Source organism: Macaca fascicularis, chromosome 5 (assembly GCF_037993035.2).
Source record: "Macaca fascicularis isolate 582-1 chromosome 5, T2T-MFA8v1.1".
Classification (NCBI taxonomy): domain Eukaryota; kingdom Metazoa; phylum Chordata; class Mammalia; order Primates; family Cercopithecidae; genus Macaca; species Macaca fascicularis.
The window spans coordinates 96,327,285-96,354,152 of record NC_088379.1 but is presented as its reverse complement, the minus strand read 5'-3'; the positions used below and the strand labels follow the sequence as shown (position 1 = coordinate 96,354,152).

At 37.7% G+C, this 26,868-nt stretch overlaps 1 protein-coding gene and 1 long non-coding RNA gene across 10 annotated transcripts in view; one reads left to right on the top strand and one right to left on the bottom strand.

The window, feature by feature from the left end:
• The window catches only part of CCSER1 (coiled-coil serine rich protein 1), a 1,444,871-nt gene that overhangs the window by 777,434 nt on the left and 640,569 nt on the right, over window positions 1-26,868 (bottom strand). For all 7 annotated transcript variants that reach the window (XM_005555429.5, XM_045393364.3, XM_045393365.2 and 4 more), the window contains one exon: window positions 3,108-3,191. In XM_005555429.5, the coding sequence (XP_005555486.3) occupies window positions 3,108-3,191 (84 nt within the window). The remainder of the gene's footprint in view (window positions 1-3,107; window positions 3,192-26,868) is intronic.
• Window positions 10,329-20,870, top strand: LOC123573692 (uncharacterized). 3 transcript variants are annotated; one of them, XR_010586916.2, is made up of 3 exons: window positions 10,329-10,471; window positions 14,841-15,010; window positions 20,450-20,870. It is a non-coding gene; the product is annotated as an uncharacterized lncRNA (long non-coding RNA). The 3 variants fall into 3 exon arrangements; XR_010586915.1 differs by lacking the exon at window positions 10,329-10,471 and having other exon boundaries at window positions 14,963-15,102; XR_012434965.1 differs by lacking the exons at window positions 10,329-10,471; window positions 20,450-20,870 and adding an exon at window positions 16,711-17,102 and having other exon boundaries at window positions 14,967-15,102.

The window sequence follows — 26,868 nt, the reverse complement described above, 5'->3', positions numbered from 1 at the left end:
ATAGCCCAAGGAAAGGTACCCCCCTTGTGCAGGAGTTTGTTTTGTTTTGTTTTGTTTTTTCCTTTTTTTTCCCACCCTGGTTATCTATAAGTAGATGCTTTTTCTATAACATACCATTTCATTGGGAACTATACATTTAATCTAATATCCCTATAGCAGTGGTTCTTATCTGGAGGCAATTTTGCCCCCATGGGACATTTGGCAATGTGTAGAGGTGCTACTAGCATCTAGAGGAGAGAGGCTAGGGATGCTGCTAAACATCCTACAATTCACAGCACAGACACTTAAAACAAAACACCACTAGCACTATTGTTGAGAAACCATGCCCTAAAAAGAAATGACTAAAAAAAACCTTGCATTTAAGTGACTAAAAAACTTGTTATGGCCCGGAGTGGTGGCTCACATCTATAATCCCAGCACTTTGGGAAAACGAGGTGGGCAGATAATTTTAGGTAAGGAGTTCAAGTTCAGCCTAGCCAACATGGTGAAACCTCATCTCTATTAAAAATATAAAAATTAGCTGGGCATGGTGGCATGTGCCTGTGATCCCAGCTTCTCGGGACGCTGAGGCAGGAGAATCACTTGAACCCAGGAGGTAGAGGTTGCATAGTGAGCTGAGATCATGCCACTGTACTGGTGACAGAGCAAGACTGTCTCAAAAAAAAAAAAAAAAGAAAAAGAAAGAAAAGAAAAGAAAAACATTTCTTTTGTTCTAGACCCATTCTATCCCTAACTTTTTACAACTCCTCTCACTACTGATAAGGCTAACTGAAAAATATAAATAATCAAAAAATTTAAAACTTTCTTTATTACTAATTGGGAATAAAGCCTTTCTTGGTACAATTACATATAATTTCATTCTATAATGTACATGTAGATACAATTGCTAGTGATAATAATAGTGGTCAAGAAATCAGAAACCCATGAGAAAGAATTGAAAACTGAATCAGTTCTAAATTATTAAAAATTATGAACCTGTAGTATATAGATGGGTACAACTCAACTGATTTCTAAACATTTTTGAAATTTTCAATGTAAGTAGAGCATAAATGTAAAATTTAACCTCCACCATAATAAAATGTCACAAGTTATTTATTACCAGGACCAGAAATAGTAGGACCAAAATTTTCCATGGATGCAAGGGGTTTGTATTGGCCTATGTGATTGGCACTTCTCATCCATGTTCCAAATCCAGTTTGAATGACAATGTTTTTTCCAACCATGTTTCCTCTAAGTAAAATTCTTGAATCATCAATTACATACTTCCCCCTAAGCTACAGTCCTTTTTAACTAATAAAATAAACTATATTTTCATAAGTTAACATTTTTCCTGTTTAAGTATTCAAGATGATGAAACTGCAATAACACAAAATTCAAATGCTGCTTGTTACCTGAGAAATTTTAGAAACTAAGTAGCCAATTTGAGTAATTCAAGTATAAAAAAAAGAAAAAAAAATATATAGGACTTTTTTAGATGGAGGTGTACTAAATTTTTTAAATTGTAACTATGTAGTACTGTCTTTGAAAGTAATCATTTTCTTTTTCATTTAAAGCAAATGAAGGTCTGATTTCTTGTATATGAATATTTTAAAACTGATCATAACTAATGCTGAGAAAAAAAGAATACTCTTTTCTGAGTTAATTATCCAAATCCAAAATAAGCACTCTCTGACAAAGTAATAAATACTCTGTTATGTTAAAATTGATTTTTTTATCCATTATGCAATAAATATCTATATGTGATATTTAATCAATTCAAAGATATTTTTGTATGCCACATAAAAAAGCATTATTAGATAATATGTACCTAAAGGGCTATATTTAAATAAAGAAATGTTTTCATTATGTAATATATAAAATTGACACTACAATATGTTACTTATAGGTTTATAAAAGGTTATTTTGGTAATGTAACACATGTTCCTTTTTTTCTGTTATACTGCTCTTTTCCTAAGTACTAGTTTATAAGTCTGCTAAAGCCACAGTAACATGTTCATGGGACCAATGATCAGCATCAATCCAGTCATAAAACACTGTTTAAATAAAGGTCAAGTTTCAGGGAAAACATTGTTAGTTGTGAAGAGTCTATAAATTATGCTCTGAATTTCTCTAATATCTCACTAATATGTTAGGAGTCCTCAGAAGTTTGATGGTCTATAAAGTCTGTTTTGTAATTTAACTGTGTTCAATAATTACATAATAAACTACTGTAAGTCTGAAATAATCATTAAAAATATGTTGAGAAGGATCTGTTTCCTGATCTTAATAATGAGTCAGGGTCTCTCTTATTTCATGGTTTTCTCTTTAATCTATTGTTAGTGTAAAAACTAATGATGAATTAAAAATATCTCTTCTTATTTCTTTCTATTTAATTCTTGTTTTAGAGTACTATCTTTTAAAATGTATATCCAGAGTGCACATTTTATTGCAAAATACTGTTAATATTCATAGATAAATAGAAAACACATACTTAGAAAAAATAATGCCCACTGCTCTGTCTGCTATCTACCAAATGTATTTTTATATTATGAAAGTATACTTCCTACTCTCTTTTATGATATTACATTAAAAACCATACTCTAAAATCTGAACCACACACGCTTCATATTTTTGTATAATTTTTACATAATTTGGGAACTATATAATAAATTAACAAGAAGTCTTATTAGGTTAACATATTTTTGATGGCTTTATAAAAATAAAACGTAAAATCTGGTTTTGTTTGCTAGATTAAGCATTTTGCTTTATATTATAGATCTGTATCTTTAGGTATAGCTGTATGGAGTTAAATCACGCACTTTACAAAAACAATGTGACCTAAGCCTTCAAGATTTCTGATAGATACAAATGAAATATTTAATCCTGGTTCAGTGATATGTTTCTGGAATCATACACATTTCCAAATGGATTATAAAACATCCTTTCTATTCTTTAGCTTGTCAAAGATCTACGGTTTTCATGACAGAATTATAAAAACTGATCATCAGATTGAACCACTGGAAGGATTTACAAATAACTAATGCCATTGGTGTTAATAAATAAGGGTGTGGAACAAATAACCTTGCAAGGAAAGTACACTCTGTGGGCCAAGTATTGTTATCACTTACCAGTTCTTCCTGAAGTTGGGAAATGAGTTCATCCTTCTCTTTCAGCTGCAGCTTGAGCATCGAGCATTCATCTTTCATTATATCCTATAAAAACATCAAAGAGATGGCATAATAGGCTTAGCCCTTTTACTTTGCTCTTGATAAGGAAAGTCAGCTTCACACAGTGGGAGATAATTGCATCTGACTAATGAAACTCAAATTCCCTCTACAGTATGTTATTTTTCATAATATATTCTTAGTTGCAAAAAATAAGTTAATGCATCCAAAAATGCTATGCTATACATAATCACATAGACACACACACACACACACACACACACACACACACACACACACACATCCACATACACATATGTTTTTGCTTAGTTTTTCGTTTTCTTTTTCTTTTTGGTATGCCTCTACCAATTTACTTGCCTAGGACAGAAACCAGGAAACCATCCTAAATTATTCCCTCTCATGTTTGTGCACACGTAGTAGATAAAACAGAAATAACTCTACATTTAAAAAGATACTGATATGGCTTGGCTCAGTGTCCCCACCCAAATCTCATCTCAAATTGTAATCCCCATATGTGGAGGGAGGGACCTGATGGCAGGTGACTGAATCATGGAGGTGGTTTCCCCCGTGATATTCTCATGATAGTAAGGAAGTTCTCATTAGATCTGATGGTTTAAAAGTGGCAGTCTCCCCCAAGCACTCTCTGACTTCTGCTACCTTGTGAAGACATGCCTTACTTCCCCTTAACCTTCCACCATGATTGTAAGTTTCCTGAGGCCTTCCCAGCCACAAGAAACTGTGAGTCAATTAAACCTTTTTCCTGTATAAATTACCCAGGCGTAGATCATTCTTTATCGCAATGTGAAAATGGACTAATACAGAAAATTGGTGATTGGAGTGGGGCACTGCTATAAAGATAAACTGAAAACGTAGAAGCAGCTTTGAAACTGGGTAATGGGCAGAGGTTGGAACAGTATGGAGGGCTCAGAAGAAGACAGGAAGATGTGGGAAAGTTTGGAGGTTCTAGAAACTAAAATGGTTTTGATCAAAATGCTGATGGTGATTTGGTCAATAAAGTCCAGGCTGAGTCAGTCTCAAATGAAGATAAGGAACTTCTTGGACACTGGAGTAAAGGTTACTATAGTTATGCTTTAGCAAAGAGACTGGTGGCATTTTGCCACTGTCCTAGAGATCTGTGAAACTTTGAACTTGAAAGACGTGATTTAGGGTACCTGGTGGAAGAAATTTCTAAGCAGCAAAACATTCATGAGGTGACCTGGCTGATTCCAAATGTGTTCAGTCATATGCATTCAAAAACAGATTATTGGAAACAGGTACTTTTATTTAAAAGAGAAGCAGAGCATAAAAGCTTGAAAATTTTGCAGTCTGATCATGAGGTAGAAAAGAAAAACCCATTTTCTGGAGAAAAATTCAAGATGACTGCAGAAAATTGCATAAGTAATGAAGAGCCAAATGTTACAGCCAAGACAATGGGGAAAATGTCTCCAAGGCATTTCAGAAATCTTCACCACAGCCTCTCATCACAGTACAAAAGCCTCTCCCAACAAGGACAGCAGCCTCTCCCATTACAGGCCAGGAGGCTTAGGAGAGAAAAATGGTTTCGTGGGCTGTGTCCAGGGCCCTGCTGCATTGGGTAGCCTTGGGCCATAGTAGCCTGCATCCCAGCTGCTCCAGCTTCAGCCATGGCTAATAGGGGCCAAGGTACAGCCCAGATCTTTGCTTCAGAGGGTACAAGCCCCTAGCATTGGTGGCTTACATGTAGTGTTGGGCCTGTGGGCGCACAGAAGACAAGAGTTGAGGTTGGGAACCTCTCCCTAGATTTCAGAGAATGTATGGAAATGCCTGGATGTCCAGGCAGAAGTCTGCTGCAAGGGTACAGCCCTTATGGAGAACCTCTGCTAGGGCAGTGTGGGAGGGAAATGTGAGTTTGAAGCCACCCACACAGAATCCCCACTGGGGCACTGCCTAGGGGGAACTGTGAGAAGAAGGTCACTGATCTCCAGACCCCAGAATCATAGATCTGCTGACAGCTTGCACCATGTGCCTGGAAAAGCTACTGGCACTGTATTAGTCCATTTTCATGCTGCTGATAAAAACATACCTGAGAATGGGAAGAAAAAGAGGTTTAATTGGACTTACAGTTTCACATGGCTGGGGAGGCCTCAGAATTGTGGCAGGAAGTGAAAGGCACTACTTACATGGCAGCAGCAAGAGAAAATGAGGAAGAAGCAAAAGTGGAAACCCCTGATAAACCATCAGATCTTGTGAGACTTATTCACTATCATGAGAATAACACAGGAAAGAACAGCCCCCATGATTCAATTACCTCCCGCTGGGTCCCTCCCACAACATGTGGGAATTCTGGGAGATACAATTCAAGTTGAGATTTGGGTGCGGACACAGCCAAACTATATCAGGCACTCAACGCCAGGCTATGAAAGGAGCCACAGGGGATATACCCCACAGAGTCACAGGGGTGGAGTTGCCTAAGACCATGGGAGTCCATCCCTTGCATCAGCATTCCGTGGATGTGAGACACAGACTGAAAGGAGATTTTGGAGCTTTAAGATTTAATGACTGCCCCACCAGCTTTCAGAATTGCATGAGCCCTGTGGCCCTTTTGTTTTGGCCAATTCCTTTCATTTGGAATAAGAACATTTACCCATTGCCTGTACCTCCATTGTAGCTTGGAAGTAAGTAACTTGTTTTTGATTTTACAGGCTCATAGGTGAGACAGATTTGCCTTGTCTCACATGAGACTTTGGACTTGGACTTTTGAGTTAATGCTGTAATGAATTAGACTTTGGGGGACCGTTGTGAAGGCAAGATTGGTTTTTAAATGTGACAAGAACATGATATTTGGGAGGGTCCGGAGGCAGAATGAAGTAGTTTGTCTCTGTGAGCCCACCTAAATCTCATCTTAAATTATAATTCCCATGTGTCACAGGAGAGGTCTGGTGGGAGGTGATTGGATCATGGGGGTGGTTTCCCCCATGCTGTTCTGGTGATAGTGAGGGAGTTTTCATGAGATCTGATGGCTTAAAAGTGGCAGTTTCCCCTACGCTCTCTCTCTCTCCTGTTGCTTTGTGAAGAAGTGCCTTGCTTCCCCTCAGCCTTCTGCCATGATTTTAAGTTTCCTTAGGCCTCCCCAGCCACACAGAATTGTGAGTCAATTAAACCTCTTTATTTTTTATATTACCCAGTCTCAGGTTGTTCTTTATAGTGGTGTGAAAATGGACTAGTATAGATACTATATTTACCATGTGGTCCCTGGTTATAATTAAATATTAATTCTCAAACCAATATCCATGTTACAGTGCTCATCTTTAATGATGTCCCTGTAACAATTGTGCCTTTCACTACAGCTCAATCTTTGGGCATTTAATCTTCTCACTCTACATGTACACCCAACCACGACCTCTATGTACACAATTTATCCACATCCATGGCCCCTACTACTCTATGCTGGTGTGATGGTTAATACTGAGTGTCAAATTGATTGGATTGAAGGATACAGGGTATTGATCCAGGGTGTGTCTGTGAGGCTGTTGCCAATGGAGATTAACATTTGAGTCAGTGAGGTAGGAAAGGCAGACCCACCCTTAATCTGGTGGGTACAATCTAATCAGCTGCCAGCATGGCTAGAATATAAGCAGGCAGAAACATGTGAAAAGAGAGAGTTGCCTAGCCTCCGAGCCTACATATTTCTCCTGTGCTGCATGCTTCCTGCCCTTGAACATTGGACTCCAAGTTCTTCAGTTTTGGAATTCGGACTGTCTCTCCTTGCTTCTCAGCCTGCAGATGGCCTATTGTGGACCTTGTAATCATGTGAATTAATACTTAATAAACTCATATATACGTATACACACACACACATATAGATGGAATATATATATATATATATATATACACATACATATTCCATCAGTTCTGTCCCTCTAAAGAACCCTGGCTAATATAGCTGGTAATTACAAGATACAATTAGCTAATCCAGAATTATCTTCAGCTCTTCAGTATTCCAAGCTTCAGCTCTTAAGTATAACTACTCACTAAACATATACTCAATATTGTTTCACAGACCCTCCAACTCAACGTCCTCTTCTACCACCTTAAGACTTCACTTCTGCCGATTTCCCCATTATCTTCCTATTTCCTAAATTAATAATCAGGAAGCCATCATATATGTTCAGCTGCTAACTCACTTTGAACCAAACCTGAAACCAAATTTAATCTCTACTTCTTCACTATTTCTTGGGCTTACTCCTCTCTATTCCATATTGACAGTCTAATTACTTGTTGCTTCTTACCCAAATTTCTGTAATTGTCTCTAAAGCGATTTTTCCTCTATCTCTATCATTTTCCCTGTTTGCCAGAGAGACTTTTCTAAGCAGGAATTAATTTTGTCACTTCCTAATTTAACAGCTAATCATCTCCTTCAGGAAGAAAATCAAAACTCTTCAGCATAGCGTAATGTACACTTCATTACCTGTTACTTGCTTATTTCTGGAGCTGCAATGTTTTTGACTTTCAACCTCCTCACAACTTTGTTCATTCCTGCAGCACTGAAATGCAATGTTGTTTCACATCTCCTCATTTTACACATGCAAATTTCTGGATGTGTTCCCTTCAACCCATTGTATCCTTCTCTCCCTCATAATACCACGTGCTCCAAGACACATCTCAAGAATTACTTTTTATTTCACTAGAAAGATTTTCCTTTTTGGCCGGGTGACACATCCCTTTGGGAATGCTCCATAGCATCCATATCATACATCATTTCACGCAATACTTAAAGTGTTGTTTGCTTGTTCCCCAACCTCACTGAACTACTTTTTTGCTGTTGTTGTTGTTGTTGTTGTTGTTGTTGTTGTTGTTGTTGAGAGGGAGTTTCACTCTAGTTGCCCAGGCTGGAGTGCAATGGCGCAATCTCGGCTCACCGCAACCTCCACCTCCTGGGTTCAAGCAATTCTCCTGCCTCAGCCTCCCGAGTAGCTGGGATTACAGGCATGTGTCACCACATCTGGCTAATTTTTTGTATTTTTAGTAGAAATGGGGTTTCCTCATGTTGGTCAGGCTGGTCTCACACTCCGGACCTCAGGTGATCTGCCCACTTTGGCCTCCCAAAGTGCTGGGATTACAGGCATGAGCCACTGTTCCCAGCCTCACTGAACTAGTTTTATTCTCTATTTGAGCATATAGTTTCTATTTCATTACCATATTACTAGCACCAAACATAATAGCTGACACATATAAGATGATCAAATTTGGCTGGCCATTACAATCTCATTTGTAATCCCAGCAGTTTGGGAGGCCAAGGAAGGAGGATCACTTGAGCCCAGGACTTCAAAGACTAGCTTGAGTAAAACAGTGAAATACCATCTATATTTGGAAAAAAAAAAAAAAAAAAAGAAGATGCTCAAATTCATGTTTCTTTCCAATACAATTACCAAATAAGCAGTATAAACATTAGCAGTATACCCATTTCTCTGAAATCTGGCACCCTTATCTGAGCTGACAAGGAACAGCAACAGCAACAACAACAACAACAACAACAACAACAACAACAACAAAATCTAAAGGATTAGAGAAAACATAATACCTGTTTATTAATACCTGTTTATTCTAGTTCTCATGGTAGAATTTCTACTTCCATACTGAGCTACAAAGAATGTATAGTTCTTATTTATTTAGAGACACTCTGTTGAGTAGGCTGGAGTGCGATGCTCAATCAAGACTCACTGTAACCTCAAAGTCCTAGGCTCAAGCAATCTTCCTGCCTCGACCTCCCAAGTAGCTAGGACTGCAGGCATGCACCACCACATCCAACTAACTTTTTTTTTTTAACCTTATTTTTAAAATTTTATTTTTATTGGTTTGTTATTATTATTTCAATAGTTTTAGGGGTACAAGTGTTTTTTGGTTACATGGATGAATTATATAGTGGTGAAGGCTAGGATTTCAGTGTACTTATCACCTAAATAGTGTACATTATACCCAACAGGTAATTTTTCATCTCTCACTCCCTTCACACTTGCCTACTTCTAAGTTTCCAGTGTCTATTATATCACTATGGTTTTGCATACCCACAGCTTAGCTCCCACTTATAAACGAGAACATGTGGTATTTAATTTTCCATTCCTGAATTACTTCCAAGTTGCTGCAAAATGCAGTCATTAGTTTTTTTTTTTTTTTTTTAATAGCTAAATAGTATTCCACAGTGTGTGCTGTGTGTGTGCATATGTGTGTATATATATACACACACACATATACATACACATATATATACACACACACATATATATATACACACATGATATTCTGTGTCACCAAGACTGGAGTACAGTGGTATGATTAGCTTACTGTAACCTCAATCTCCTATGCTTAAAGGATCCTCATTCCTCAGCCTCTTGAGTAGCTAGGACTACAGGCATATGCTACCATGACTGGATAATTTTTGTGTGTGTGTAGAAATGGGGTTTCACTTTATTGCACAGCCTGGCCTCAAACTTCTGGGCTCAAGTGATCCTCCTACCCCAGCATCCAAAAATGTTGGGATTATGGGCATCAGCCACTATGCCTGACTTATAATACCACATTTTCTTTATCCATTTATCAGTTGATGGGCACTTAGATTGAGTCCATATCTTTGTAATTGTGAATTATACTGTGATAAACATATGCATGCAGAAGTCTTCTTGATATAATGATTTATTTTCCTTTGGGTAGATACCCAGTAGTGAGATTGCTGAATTTAATAGTAGATGTACTTTTAGTTCTTTGAGAAATCTCCATACTATTTTCTGTAGAGGTTGTACTAATTTATAGTCTCATCAGCAGTGCATAAGCATTCCATTTTCACCATTTACCACATCCATGCTAACATCTATTGTCTTTTGACTTTTTAATAATGGTTATTCTGGATAAAGTGACTTCTCATTGTGGTTTTAATGCTCATTTCTGTAGAGGACTATGTGCTCGCAAACCAGGCGTTCCTGATAAGTCCTGCTCTTGCAAACGAAGCAGGGCGTTCCTGATAAGTCTTGCTCTTGCAAACGAAGCAGGGTGTTGGGGGGTTGTTTATGTGTAAACATCTTGAAAATCCAGAAAGTCAGGGAAAGGTCAGAAAAACAACAATGTGTCTTGTGACTTGGCAACATTCCACAAACGACTGTATAAAATAAAGCAGAGCACGCCATTCGAGGTGGCCGCCATGTTTGTCTTGTCTTGTGTTGTCTTGTGTGTTCATTTCTTTGTTTAGGAAACACGCAGACCCCAACATCTGGCGCAGCGAGCAGGGTCCGTGGCTCCATGAGAGCAAGGAACCGGAGGGGGAACACCCCAGACAGGTAAATAAAGAAAGGGGGACCCACGGGAAAATTATGGGGAATTCCACCTCTCTGGCCTCTGAATATTTGCGGTTACTCCAGGGACTGTTGATGTCTATAGGAGCAGAAGTTAGTTAAGGAACATAAGACTTTGAAGTGATTGTTTGCCCATGTTGAACAACATTGTTATTGGTTTCAATATCAAACCAAAGTGCAGTTAAATCGAAAGGAAAGGTTATAAGTGGTTAAAGTACTGCATCGAGCTCATCAGCGAGGGCAAATGATGCCTCTGACTTTGTGGACTTTGTGTGTAGTTCCATTACTCAGGCATTAGAGTTACTTGAAACTGACTCAGAGCATGGCGATACTGCCACAGGAGGTGAGGCATCTGAAGCTTTAGAGCGGAATGATCCTAGAGAGGAACATATTTACGCCCCGGTTGTTGAGGACAAGGAATTGGAAAAAGAGCTAATGCCTCCTTCATCTGAAGGAAATTCTGATCTGCAGCACATTTTAGAGATGTTACAACAGTTGTTAAAATTGCAAGGTACCGCTGCTCCTGTTTCTCCTATCTCTCCACCATGAGCCTTCCCTGTTACCTTCCCTTCTGCTCCTTTGGAAAAAGATTTCCCTTTGCCTCCACCTCCAACCTCTTTGCCTATGTCAGGTCAGGTTTTCTCTATGCCTCTTCCTCCTGTAGGAGAAAAGAAGGAATCGAAGGAAAAGGATGATTTTGAGGAATTAGATTTATTCTCAATAACACGGGCTGCTTTTGGCCCCAATGCTCAGTTCCCAAACGGTGGCCAGAATGTGACTTTTACAGCCCTACAATTTAAATTTTTGAAAGAAATGAAAGCTGCAATTTCTAATTATGGACCTCAGTCACCGTTTGTTCTTGGCCTTCTCGATTCCTTCTCTTTAGAACATATGATGATTCCTATTGACTGGGAAACGTTGGGACAGGCTGTCCTTGATCGTTCACTATGGCTTCAATTAAAAAGTTGGTGGTGGGAGGAAGCAAGAGTACAAGCTAGAAAAAATGCTACCCAAAATCCCCCAGGACCTACTGAAGAGCAGCTTACGGGTTCAGGACAATACGCCACTCTTAATGCTCAGGCAGGCCTAGATGATATTGCTCTCACTCAGATTAAAGCCTTGTTTATAAAAGCGTGGACTAAGGTTGAAATAGCGGGTAAAACTTCTTTATCTTTTGTAAAGATCCTACAAGGAGCCACTGAGCCATAACCAGATTTTGTAGCCTGTCTTCAAGACGCTGTATTAAAGACTGTAGGTTCAGGCCCTGCTGCTAAAATTCTTTTGGATACTCTGGCTTTTGAGAGTGCTAATCACAAGTGCCAAAAATTGCTGCGTCCTCTAAAAGCTAGTGGAGCTGATTTAGCCGAATACATTCAGGCTTGTGCAGGTGTTGGAGGAGCTATTTACAATGCTCAATTGTTTGCTGGGGCACTTTCTAAGGCTTTAAAAGGCAGTTCTAAACAAGGTATATGCTATCAATGTGGGAAACCTGGTCATTTTAAAAAGGAATGCCAGAAAAAATTAGGCTCTTCTGCTCTAAAAGGAAAAAGGTTACCATCTGATATGTGTAAACGATGAGGCAAGGGTCGACATTGGACCAATGAATGCCGTTCAAAAACTGATAAAAGTGGGAATGTATTGTCACCCCTCTCGGGAAACAGGAGCCGGGGACCCACAGGCTTGGGGCCCCAACAACTACAATGCAGGCCTACCCCAGTACCCAGTGAGCAGTGACTTACAACATCAAGGAATGACCTCGAGTCCTCCTTAAAGACATCTTACCCTACCCCAGTTTCTCAGCTTTATGCTGCCACTGAGCAGAGTGCCGCTGCTGACCTAGCTATTGTCCAACCTTATACTTTATCTCCTAATGGAGGAATATATAAGTTGGCTACTGGAGTGTGTGGTCCTTTGCCAAAGGGACATGTAGGACTTTTACTAGGTCGAAGCAGCAGCGCTGTGCGGGGGTTATTGATGGTCCCAGGAATTATTGATCCTGATTTTACTGATGAAATCCTTATTATGGTACAAGTCTCACAATTTATGCGCCTAGAGGCAGGGGAACGTATTGCACAATTGCTTTTATTGCCTTTTTTTTCCTTTCTTATCTAGAGATGTGTCTCGTCAAGGAGGTTTTGGTAGTACTGGGAAAACTCTTTTCTGGGAAACTTTAGTTTCTGATCAAAAACCTTTATGTTCATTGCAAATTAATGGGATACTTTTTGAAAGATTAGTCGACACAGGAGCGGATGTATATAATAATGTTTGGCTCAATGGCCTGATCATTGGAAAAAGAAACAAGTATCAGTTACTCTATCCGGCCTAGGTACTGCTTCTATAGTCTACCAAAGTGTCGAGCCCCTGAGCTGTGTAGGACCTGAAGGACAACAAGAAAAAGTGTTCTTTTATATTGTTCCCATTAATATTAACCTTTGGGGCCGTAATCTTTTACAACAATTTGGTGCCTTTTTAAGCATTCCTCATATTTCTTCAGCTGCCAAAAATATGATGTTCAAAAATGGGCTACAATCCTTTAAACTCTTAGCCACTGTCCACAAGCCTCAAGCTTTACAATTGAAGTGGAAAACTACAACTCCTGTTTGGGTGGAACAGTGGCCATTATCTAAAGAAAAACTTAAGGCTTTAAAGAATTTAGTTAAGGAACAATTGGCCGAGGGGCATATTGAACCAAGTACTTCTGCATGGAATTCCCCTGTGTTTGTCTTGTCAAAAAAAAAAAAAAAAAGAAAAGAAAAATGGCACTTATTAATTGATCTTAGAGCTGTAAATACTTGTATTCAACCTATGGGGACTTTATCCCCTGTAGCAGAAGAAGAATTGTCATTTGTAGAAAATAGAATTAGTGAAGCTCACCTTGATTATATTGCATCCAATCTTTCACTTTCGTTGTGTCTTTTTCATACTCCCCATTCGCCAACGGCCGTTTTACACCAAGATAATAATATTCTGGAGTGGCTATTTTTGGCTAATAAAGCCATTAAAAAAATTCACCCATATATTGATAAATTGGCTAAATTAATTATTAAAGGATGACATCGAGCTCGTCAGTTGCTTGGTGCTGACCCTATAAAAATTATTACCCGATTATCTAATCAATACATTGAATCTCTATTGGATATTCATAAGGGTTGACAAGTGGCTTGCGCTGAGTATACTGGTTCTTTTTCTCAAAATAAATTATTTGCTTTTCTGCAACAATATTTTTTACTGCCATATAATCCTATCTCTTACACTCCAGTTAAAGGTCCCACCTTTTTTACTGATGCTTCAAGCAATGGAAAGGCTGGATACTGGACTTCAGACAATTCAAAAATTTCTCACTATCCATTTGAATCAGTACAACAAGGAGAACTTTTTGCCATTCCTATGGTTCTACAAGACTGGCCTATATGTAATTAAATATATTTCTCAGACTTCTTTACCATTATTTCCTCAAACTCCTTTACAAAAATTATTTTCTTTATTATTTGTAACTATTACTTCCTGCACTGCCCCCCCTTTTTATCACTCATATTCGTTCTCATTCAGCTTTGCCAGGACCTTTATCTTTTGGCAATAGTCAGATTGCTTCTTTACTTATTGGCAGTGTCCAGCGGGCTCAGGATGAGCACCAACTACATCATACTAATAGTTTAAGATTACAACGGCAATTTTCTATAACATGCCGTCAAGCCCGAGCTATTGTCAGAGCCTGCCCATCTTGTGCTCCTATTATTGCACCTTTTTTAAGTCCAGGTATTAATCCTCGAGGCACTCAACAAAATCACATTTGGCAAATGGATGTAACTATGTTCCTTCCTTTGGTCGTTTAAAATATGTTCATCATACTATTGATACGTGGTCACATTTCCAGTGGGCTACACCATTACCCTCTGAAAAGGCTGACTCTGTTATTACTCATTTACTTACTTGCTTTGCAGTTATGGGAGTCCCTGCTGAATTAAAAACTGATAATGCCCCTGCTTATTGCTCTCGCAAATTGGCTGCCTTCCTCTCTTTATACCATATTCATCATTCCACTGGTATTCCATTTAACAGTCAAGGTCAAGCAATTATTGAAAGAGCCAATGCTACCTTAAAATTACAACTTTTAATACTAAAAGGGGGGATGGGTGAGATTCCCCAAAACATCAAATTCTGAAAGCCCCTTTTACTTTAAATTTTCTCAACCGTTGGCGCCAATTACAGCAGTCTGCAGCAGTGAAACATTTTCAACAGCCTTTAGAAAAGCCACAAAACAGTAATCTGTGGGTGTATTATCCTTCATTACAAGGGAAATATTTAAAAGGAAAAGTTTTACAATGGGGCCAAGGCTATGCTTTTGTCCGTACAGGTGCCGGAGACGAGTGGTTTCCATCTCGATGGTTGAAACAGTGCCATGGCGAAGAGGAGCCGATCCAAATAGTTCCTGAAGGAATTCCAGGAGCTAAATCTGAGCGCTCAGAGAACATTCACCTTCGGAACTCGACGTGTGGAGCACCCGACATGGGGACAACTGAAACAGTTAAGAAGCTGAAGGGGTTGTTCAAAAAGCTGGGCAGCCCAAAACCCCACTGACTTTATTCCTGGCTATGCTGGCCGTAGTAAATTGTCAGGTAACAGCTGGAGAATTTACATGCTGGGCTTATATTCCTTTTCCACCCGTATATCAAGGTGTGGCCTGGGGAGACAGAGAAGTCCCCGTATTTACTAATGATACTGCTTGGATGCCATCGCTTTTTTAAACCAGGATCCTGAATTAAACACTGGCACAGTAAATAGTTCATATCAATTTGGGGTTGAAGTGTTACCTATATGTCTTGGGGGTAGTCCACATTGTCTGCATCTTTCTCACGAGGCTTGGGCTGTTCGCTATAACCATAGTCATATCTCTGCCTTTACTATGATTATTGTGGCTCAAAGTTTTAAGTATAATCATACTGCAATACTTAATGAAACTCTGCCAAGTACATTATCTTTATGCCCTATCCCTGATGTGTCCAGAGGTGTTTCCCAACTAGAGTGGACTAGATGTAGAAGTAGTGGGCCATGATTGTTGTTAGAAGTAAAAGGGAAGAGTCGTAAATACCTTGTTACAGATTGGAGTGTACATGGAGATTTTCAGACTAAATTCAGCCATGTCAACCTGCTTTGGCATAAAGGTAATCACAGCATTTCTGCAGATGACAATGAAACTATTATTTGGCATGATGGTGGTCTATCACCCCCTATGCCACATTTGGCTAATACCTCACAAATACAAGGTCATATTTGGAAGTTGCTAGCTGCTGGTAAACCAATGTTCACTTTCACGGGAAGCATGTCCTTAAATCTTACTAATATTGCTAACCCTTTCCATATATCTTTGCATCAAAATAGTTCTAGATATGTTATTGAATGTGTAAGAAAGCCTTACTTGTTGTTGACAGGAATTTTTAAATGGGATAATAATACAGGGGTAGTTAACTGTACAAACAATTGTACATTCTTAAGTTGTATAAATACTACTTGGTGGAATAATAATTGGAATGAGTCTCATTCTGATTTATATATACTAACAGCCAGGAAAGAAACCTGGCTACCTGTAAACTTAACACGTACTTGGAGTGAATCTGCTGGGGTTACTCAAATTTACAAGGTTATGCAAGATCTTGTCCACCGCAGTTGGATGGTTGGAATCGTCGTGACCGCGGTGATAGGACTTGTAGCAATTGCTTCCACCGCCGCTGTTGCTGGATTAGCTCTACACCAGAGTATACAAAATGCAGAATTTGTGCAACAATGGCATGAACAATCACATTTGTTGTGGCAGCAGCGAGACATAGATGCTCATTTGACTGAACGAGTGGATAATCTGGAGCAAGTGGCTTCTTGTTTGGGAGATCAGCTAACAGTGTTGAATACCCAAGCTTTGTTGAAATGTGATTGGAACATTACCCAATTTTGTATTACTCCTGTTCCTTTTAACAGCACTGTACATAACTGGACTGAGATAAAGAGACTTTTAATTGGTCATAATAATCTTTCCCTAGAAATACAAGAATTAACACAGAACATTTCTGAAACATTTCACAATCAGTTACCATTGCTGACTGGTGCAGATTTGATGAGTGGTATTGCACAAAGTTTGACGTCTTTGAACCCTATGAGTCCTGTAAAAACTTTGCTGACCTCTGTTTCTAGTAATGTATTGATTGTTGTTCTTGCCTTTGTCATTTTCACAGTCTGCTGGAGATGGTGCCAAAGGGCAAACACCGAATCCCAGCGAGCCCAACATGTAATGATGGTTTTAAAAGAAATTCAAACTTGTAAATAAGGAAAGGGGAAATGTAGAGGACTACGTGCTTGCAAACGTAGTCCTGCTCTTGCAAACGAAGCAGGGCGTTCCCGATAAGTCCTGCTCTTGCAAAGAAGCAGGGGTTCCCAATAAGTCCTGCTCTTGCAAACGAAGCAGGGCGTTGGGGGCTTGTTTATGTGTAAACATCTTGAAAATCCAGAACGTCAGGGAAAGGTCAGAAAAACAACAATGTGTCTTGTGACTTGGCAACATTCCACAAACGACTGTATAAAATAAAGCAGGGCGCGCCATTCGAGGTGGCCGCCATGTTTGTCTTGCCTTGTGTTGTCTTGTATGTTAATTTCTTTGTTAAGGAAACACACAGACCCCGACACATTTCCCTGGTGGTTAGTGATGTTGAGCATTTTTTTCACATGTTTGTTGGCCATTTGTATATTTTATGTTGAGGAACGTCTGCTTATGTCATTTACCCACTTTTTAATGGACTTATTCATTTTTTTTTTCTTGCTGATTTGAGTTACTCATAGATTCTGGATATTAGTCCTTTGTTGATGTACAGATGACCAATATTTTCTCTCATTCTGTAAGTTGTCTGTTTACTCTTGATTATTTCTTTTGTTGTATAGAAGCTTTTAAGTTTAATTAGGTCTCATTTATTTATTTTCCTTTTTGTTATATTTGTTTTGGGGGTCATAGTCATAAATTCTTTACCTAAGCAAACATCCAGAATAGTTTGCCTTAGGTTTTTCTAATATAATTTTTATGGTTTTAGGGCTTAGATTTAAGTCTTCAATCTATCTTCGGTTAATTTTTGTACATGGTGAGAATAGGGATCCAGTTTCATTCTTCTACATCTGGCTATCCAATTTTTCCAGCATCATTTATTGAATAAGTTATTCTTTGCTCAGTGTATGTTTTTGTTGGCTTTGTCAAAGATCAGCTGGCTGTTGTATTTGGCTTTATTTCTGGGTTCCCTATTCTGTTCCAATGGTCTATGTATCTACTTTTATGTGGGTGCCATGCTGTTTTGGTTACTATAGCCTTGTAGTAAAATTTGAAGTAATGTGATGCCTCCAGATTTATTCTTTTTGCTCTGGATTACTTTGGCTATTTGCATTATTTTTTGGTTCCGTATACATTTTAATTTTTTTTTTCTTAATTCCACAAAAAATGATGTTGAGGTATTTTGATAGGAATTGCATTGAATCTGCAGATTGCTTTGGACAGTATGGTCATTTTCACAATTTTGATTCTAACAGTCCATGAGCTTAAGCATAGGATGTATTTCCATTTATTTATGTCATATATGATTTTTTTCATCAGTGTTTTACAGTTCTTATAGAGCTCCTTCATCTCCTTGGCTAAGTATATTCATACGTTTTGTTTGGCTGTTTTTTGTTTTTGTTTTTGTTTTTTCTGTGCTAACGTAAATGGGACTGAGTTCTTGATTTGATTCTCACCATGGTCATTATTTTGCCCAGAAACTTTTAAAATATTTTGTTGAGATTGGGTTGCTTTATGTTGGCCATGCTGGCCTCGAACTTCCTACCTTGGCCTCTCAAAGAGGTAGGACTACAAGTGTGAGCCACCATGCCTGGCTCAGTTTGTAGTTTATTAATATCTCTTTTCATTTGCTGACAACCAGCTTGACTAGGAGGGAGATGCTTATTAGCTCTTTCTGTTCCATCTCTTTTACAATAGTCCAACTTCTTCCCCAAATCATAGGTACTATGGACAGGGATTATACTCATTTTTAATACTTATATTTCTAGACTCTAAATATCACCATTAATGGTAAAAGGTTTTACTTGCTCTATATTGCAAAGGAAATATTAATATTAGCATATTAGGAGGCAAATAAGATAATAATCATGTTGCTTAGAATCAGAGAGATACAGGATCAAATCCTGGATGCTACAAGTAACTAGCCAGGTAGTTCTGTGCTAGTTACTTAACTTTTTTAGTCCCAAGGAAATTTCTGTGGAGGTTGATGATGACACCAAACTATAAACCACCTTATGACAAAAACTCTATTGTATTAGTATTTATATTACTAAAGTCTTACATAACATGTCACTTAAGAAAAGTTAATTTTGTTCATAAAATAAAATGTCACAGGTTGGTTCTCCAGGAATCAGATGTATTTAAAGGTACATAAAGTTTATTAAGGAAGGGAAAGGAAAGGAAATGTGAAGGAAAAAAAAAAAAAACAAAGAAGAAGATTCAGGCAGGATTGAGCAGGGGATAGTCAAACCTTGATTCATACTAACGAATTCTCTATCAGCCAAAAGAGGGGCTCATAGCTAAGATTTCCTGTTACAGAAATCCCCATGTTGAGCGAAAGTGTGTTGGCTCTTGTACCACTCCCTTGTTCAGTCATTGGTTGGGGAGTACCTCATGAATAGCTAGATCTCAGCCACTACCACCTTACTCAGCCTTGGTTTCAGATCACCCAGTGATGAGCTTGAACTTCATCTGGAGAGCTGAGGCTGACCTTTGTAAATGCTAATGCTGTAGTCGGCTAACCACACTCCTGGAAGCTCGTCAGTGAGTCCTTTATTGAGATGTGATCTGAGATTTGGCCTATATCTACAATTATTTTTGTTGAACAATTAACAACAGTATTTTTGTATTAATTAACATTTTGTCAATTAAATAGTTTAAAGTAGAACATTTCCCTATTTTGTAGCTAGTAGGAACTGCAAAGAAACTTGGTTTTCCAAAATTATGCTCCTTTAAAAAATTCTCCAATTTTATTCCCGGGAAAATTTTTGAAGGAGTTCACAATCTCACAACATTAAACCGGGTAGATGTTAATATATCATTTACATTAATCTATGGAACACATATGAAATATTTATTATAAGCCATCAGAAGACAATTTATAAAAGCTGCCTGTATGAATGGCTTTGCAAATGAATTTTTGCTACCCAGCATTTTGTCTTTAGTTGTATATATACAGTGGCAACATTCACATAAGTGTTAGATTGGTGCAAAAGTAATTTAGGTTTTGCCATTACTTTTATGACAAAAACAGCAATTAATTCTGCACCAACCTAAAATATCTATCTAGCAGGCAAAATGAAAGGTTTTGAACAATACTTACTCTCAAATAAGTGTTGACTGCAATAACTTCTTAAAATTCTCATTGTATTTGCAAAATTCTAGAACATATTTGTGAGGATGATCTATTGAGTTAGAAATCATATTGATGTGTAGAATTAACAGATTTTAATATTCTTGGTATTCAAAATAAAGTTATTCCATTAACCTGTAGGCTAATGTTACCAATTGAACCTTGTGCTTGTAAAAATGCATATTATTCATTGATAGGAAAAATATAATTTAATAACTATGACATTCTCTGCTTCTCATTCAAGTGTAATTAATTTTTTGGACTAAAATTCAATTCTATTATTTTTTAATTCAATAATTATTCATAAATATGGAACTCAGTGTGGTAGATTAAAGATGGCTATGAACCCTTTGCTAGTATTCCTATTGAAAAGTGGGGTCTAATGTTCCTGTCCTTGCATCTGGGCTAGTCTTATTGACTTGCATGATTAATAGAGTATGATGATTCTGCATGACTTTCAGGATTAGTTCAGGAAAGGCCATCCATTATGGTCTGTTATAATGCTCCTTCTGAGGTTACTCCTTTGCAGAAAGAACCTAGCAGCCATGCTGAGAAGCAGAAACCAAATGGTCCTTCCATTGACAGCTTCACTGGGCTCCCAGAGGACACCCAGCATCAACTGCCTGCTCTGAGAATGAGCTACCTTGGACATCTAGGCCGGTGGAGTCTTCAGTTGACTAAAATCCCAGCTAACATCTTACTCTAACTGCCTGAGAAACACAAGGCTAGAACTGCCCAGTTGAATCACATCCAAGTTCTTGATATAGAAAATAATGAATTAAATAAAATTACAGTTTTAAGACTAAATTTTGAAATAACTTGTTATAAGATCATCCAAACATATAGACAAAATCTAAATTATTATAGTTGGGATTAGTGTAAATTATGTCATTACAGTTGTGTAAACATGCATACAGTAAAATTTTTAAAATAAATATTTTGTGATTTAATTTTTGATATTGGTGATTTAAATTACATTTGCAATGATTTTCAAATAGCTCATTTCAAGAATATTAGCAATATTTATGTTCTTATGATATAACCTACTAAAGAATCTGAAAAACAAATAAAAAATTACATACAAGTGATTTCATTCCTGTACTTCTATTTTATGTTTTCGGAAAGTTAGAGCCACATGCTCAGAAATTTAGGTAGTTTGTCCCAGGTTCAGTTTCCTGACTCCAGTCTTATAAATTTTATAATGCATTTTGCCTGTGTTTGGAATTATGTCATTGCTTAAGACTATTAACTAAATAGAAATCAAAAGTCAAAAAATAAAAGCAAGTAGAATCTGTAAATAATTTTGACAATAATAATATGCTGAAAGGCTACAGTAACCAAAACAACATTTTACTGGTACCAGAACAGACCAATGGAACAGAACAGAGGCCTCAGAAATAATACCACACATCTACAACCATCTGATCTTTGACAAACCTGACACAAACAAGCAATGGGGAAAAGATTCCCTATTTAATAAATGTTTTTGGGAAAACTGGGTAGACATATGTAGAAAACTGAAACCGAATCCCTTCCTTACACCTTACACAAAAATCAACTCAAGATGGATCAAAGACTTAAATGTAAGACCTAGGACCATAAAAATTCTAGAATAAAACTTGGGCAATACCGTTCAGGACATAGGTATGGGCAAAGACTTCATGTGTAAAACACCAAAAGCAACAGCAAAAAAAGCCAAAATTGACAAATGGGATCTAATTAAACTAAAGAGCTTCTGCACAGCAAAATAAACTAACATCAGAGTGAAAAGGCAACCTATAGAATGGGAAAAAATTTTTGTAATCTATCCATCTGACAAAGGACTAGTAACCAGAATCTACAAAGAACTTAAACAAATTTACAAGAAAAAAAATCAAACAAACCCATCAAAACGTGGGCAAAGGATATGAACAGACACTTCTCAAAAGAAGACATTTATGTGGTCAACAGACATAAGAAAAAATAATTATCATCACTGGTCATTAGAGAAACGCAAATCAAAACCACAATGAGATACCATCTCACGCCAGTTAAAATGGCGATCATTCAAAAGCCAGAAAACAACAGATGCTGGAGAGGATGTGGATAAATAGGAAAACTTTTACACTGTTGGTGGGAGTGTAAATTAGTTCAACCATTGAGGAATACAGTGTGGCAATTCCTCAAGGATCTAGGACTAGAAATACCATTTGACCCAACAATCCTATTAGTAGGTATATAATCCAAAGGATTATAGATCATTCTAGTATAAAGACACATGCACACATATGTTTATTGTGGCACTATTGACAATAGCAAAGACTTGGAACCAACCCAAATGTCCATCAATAACAGACTGGGTAAAGAAAACGTGACACATATACACCATGGAACACTATGCAGCCATAAAAAAGGATGAGTTCATGTCCTTTGCAGGAACATGGAAGAAGCTGGAAACCATCATTCTCAGCAAACTATCACAAGAACAGAAAACCAAATACCACATGTTCTCACTCCTAAGTGGGAGTTGAACAATGGGAACACATGGACATAGTGAGGGAAACATCACACACCAGGGCCTGTCAGGTGGTGGGGGGGGTAGGAGAGGGATAACATTAGAGAAATACCTAATGCATATGACAGGTTGATGGGTGCAGCAAACCACCATAGCATGTTTATACTTGTGTAAGAAAACTAAATATTCTGCACGTGTACCCCAGAACTTAAAGTATAATTTTTAAAAAGACAAAAAAATGCAAATAAAAAAACAAATAATAATTTCTAATTCTCACAAACCTCCCAATAATTCCTCCAGTAAAATTATGAACATAATTTTTGGCTTCTTAAACACATCAAGTTTGACATTGAGTCATCATGACTTTCTTTCTATTTGTAGACTTCTGGTCTTCTCTCTGGAGGGCTTTACTGTATGATTTACAAGCTGTTCCCTCACTCTTATAAACAAAAAGTTCAAAAGATTAAAAAAACAAAGAAAACAGACAACTTTATCAGGGCAAACAGGGACAGAATTTTATGAACACGTGAAAAAAAAAAAAAAAAAAAAAAGAAAAAAGAAGAAAGGAATATTACCAAGGAGGACAGAGTTCAGAGATAAGAAAACACAAGGATGTGTAATCATTGACTATATATCCTGCTCTACCTAAATAAATGACCTCATATAATTCTTACTTTGACTTAGGTTCAAAGTAGCATGCTGTCTGCAACACCTGGGTAGCTAGTGAAATAAAGCAGTGGAGGTATATATTCTCCAAATAGGTCCATGGGAGGCACTGCTTCTCAAATACTGAAAACAAGGTTAAGAAAACCACAATTTTGTTTCTTTATTAGTTAGCTCAAAACAATTGAAAAACATTTTATATATCATTTCAGCATTAATAATTACTGTTTGATGCTATAAAATTTTTCTTTTTATAAACTAACTAAAAAATCATCGTAGATCCATCTTTATGTGTTCACTTAAGATATTAACATTCCATTGATTTACAGTAAGTGTACTTTTTAAATGAATACTATTTAAATACTATTAAATGAATACTATTTTAAAAAATTTTAAGCATAATATTTTTATATCTTTACTGATTATACAACTACATTTATTAGAGGTAAAATCCACACAGTTTGCCCACAGAATTATATATATATATGTTATATATTGTATAGCATATATTTATTATATATACTTATATATTTATATTTATATTCAGTTTTTAATTAATTTTTTTTGAGATGGAGTCTCACTTTGTTGCCCAGGCTGGCATGCAATGGCATGATCTTGGCTCACTGCACGAGAATCAAGCGATTCTCATGCCTCAGGCTCCCAAGCAGCTGGGACTACAGATGCCCGCCACGATGCCTGGCTAACTTTTGTATTTTTAGTAGAGGCAGGGTTTCACCATATTGGCCAGGTTGGTCTCGAATTCCTGACCTCGGTATCCACCCTGCTTGGCCTCCTAAAGTTCTGGGATTACAGGCATGAGTCACCGCCCCCAGCCTAGAATTATATATATATTTTTAAAGAACTAACAAATATATTACCAAACAATAGCATTGATTGTATATTCTAAGTCTTTTTTACAGTTTTGAAATAAAACTAAACAAATGATTCTTAGACATTACATTTACTGTGATTTACTCTGGTATTTATATGAAATGTTGATTAAGTTTACAAATAAAACACAAACTATAATGTAATTTAAAAATTTATCCATGAACAAATTAAATGGCATTTATTAATTTAGTATTGAAATTATTAGTAATTTCTCTTTTACAGGATGGTCAAGAGCAAACAGTTGTTCAAAGCTAGTATGTTAGAATTTTTTTTTTTTTTTTAGCATATTAGTCAAAAAAGGAAACAGCATTATCTCTTGATACAGTGGTATATCTCCTAGGATTTTCAAGCAATTGAGGAAGAATGTTTGGATATCAGCATAATCTTTTCAACAATGAATGGTACTCTTAGAATATTTTAAAAATGATTACTGATACAAATATTTCAAAAAATAATACCACCTTACATTTGTATAGGGGCTTTATAATTTTAAATACGCTCCTTTGTACAAAACCATGTTTTATTATCACAATCTTTATTAGCTTGTTATTGAAAAAATATTACATTTCTAGAATAAGTAGGGTTTCAGACATAAAAAGTAAGCAGAGAAAGTAATTGTAGCAAGGATGAAATACAAGAAAAACATATATTATAATACTGAGAAAGTGTTCATCACACTCTCAACAAAATTCACTGAAGTCCTACATTTTTGGAATAGTTAAAAACATTATCTTACAATGATAAATTTATTAAGATGTCAAAAAAGTTCCATAAGACTATGTTCTTGTCATCTTTGTTTCACGTTTTTGAACTAACAATAAAAAATAATGAGGTTGTACAACTTTTCTAATGTGATGTACCCCATCTTTCTGATTTTTTTCTGATTATACAATAAGTGAACAGAGCATTTCAACCTATCTTTATAAAAACACTACTCAAGTATTTCCTTATTTTTTTTGTTTGATCCAGTTCTTTCATAAACATTAAAATTTAAAAATAAGCATCGGTATTTACTTTGCTAAAGCCATCTTAAAATGATAGTATTTTGCAGGTAGGAGAATGAGAACCAAATTTCTTTGGGTCATAAAATGAGTTATTAGGCAACACAAATTAGTTTTCTGATCTCCTAAAACGCATGGGTTTCATCAAAATCAATTTGGAACTCTAAGACATAAATCATTTTATAAACTCATCAACAATGAGCTTCTTAACAGAAACAGTCAACAAGTGATAAAGCAATAACTTACACTGTCTCACTGGAATTGCTTGATAAGAAATTCTAGGAGAAAGTAATGCATATAAGAGGTCGTGCGATTCTCTTGATTTCGTCATTTTTGCTTCGCAGAGGAGACAGCAAGGAAATGCCATATTCTACTTATATTTCTTAAGCAAGGTAAGAAATTGTTCACATATCTCTTCCCACAATGTAAACTACACATGAAAAAAATAAAAATAAAAAATAAAAAGCCAGACACAGAGCTTATCTGTGTAATCCAACACTTTGGGAAGCCAAGGCAGATTTCCTGATCCCAGGAGTATGAGACCAGCCTGGGCAACATGGTAAGATCTCATCTCTATAAAAAATAATAATGATAAGAAGAAGAAAAGAAAATATTGTTTAAAACATTATGTTAAAAGTTCCTTTCTGTTATGAAGCATGCTTACTGGCTTTCTGTATTTTACATAGGAATAAGGGAAATTTTACCTATTTATCTACCTAAACCTCCTAAATTAAGTGAGAAATTATGGGAAACAGTGACCACCAAGGAACCAAGATGACTGGCGTGCTCCTAATAGACCTTCAGAGGGAAGGCACCAAGAGTGGACAGAGGGAAGACACAGAAGCTGGGCTGAAGCAGGAGAAAGCTGGAAACTCTGCACTGGTCCACCACGCAACAGGACTTGTTCCTGGCCCCCAGCAGCTCCCAGGGAATAGGTGAGTTAAGCTGGCAAGGGGCAACCTGCTCTCACCATGGGCCTCTGAATCGCTGGCAGGAGGAGACCCATTGACCACCACAGACACTTTTGTTGGCAGGGAGGGATGCTTAAAGAAGTGGTAGGGACAGCAAGTCAGCTGATGTGGAGTCCAGAGGTTTTGATGTGGAAGCATGTGTAGCAGAGTATGGCCGGGGACAACCACCCCCTTGGCTTGACTTGTTCCCATAGGAGACTTTAGTCATGGGGAACTGCTGAACCTGAACTGTGTCAGCCAGTTTTGCCCATCATATGGGGCCTGTCCAACCTGAGCACACTTTAGTTTCCCGGCCTCTCCTGGGGCCCCAGACTGGCCATGACTGCTTGCAGGGCAGTCTCGGGTTACTTGGGGGCCCATAGCTTCTGCACTGGTGGACTGTGCCTGAGCTGCAGAGAGCTCCAGTGGCACAACCCCTACGGCCACACATCAGCCTGCCCACTGTCTCCCCATACTGCAGCTTCCCCAGGGCCCATGGAAACTCCCCACATCATTTGGCTAGTGTGTGTCTGCCCAAATGGATTTTGCTTTGCTTACCTCTCAGACTGCAGAAGTATAGTCTGTTCCCCACCCTCCACCAACTGCCATTGCAGACAGAGCCTCGGCAGGCACAGAACCAGCCAACCTCTCCCCTGCCAGCACCCTGGCCTTGTGCTAATACTGTACAGTGAACAGGAGATCCTCCCTCATACTGAGTGACCACTCCACCTTCTGGGGCACAGAGAAGACACCCAGACCTGTGCCCACCAGCATCCCACCACTGAGCCAACATCACCTCCAGTGTCACCATACACACGGTTGCCAACAGAGACCTCCTTACCACCAAGCTGTGTTGCCTTCACCACGGTGGTGAATGTCTGAAGGGAGGCAGGAACCATGGCACCTGCTGGTACTCTGCTGCAGCTGCCACTACTGTTGCTGCTAGCAC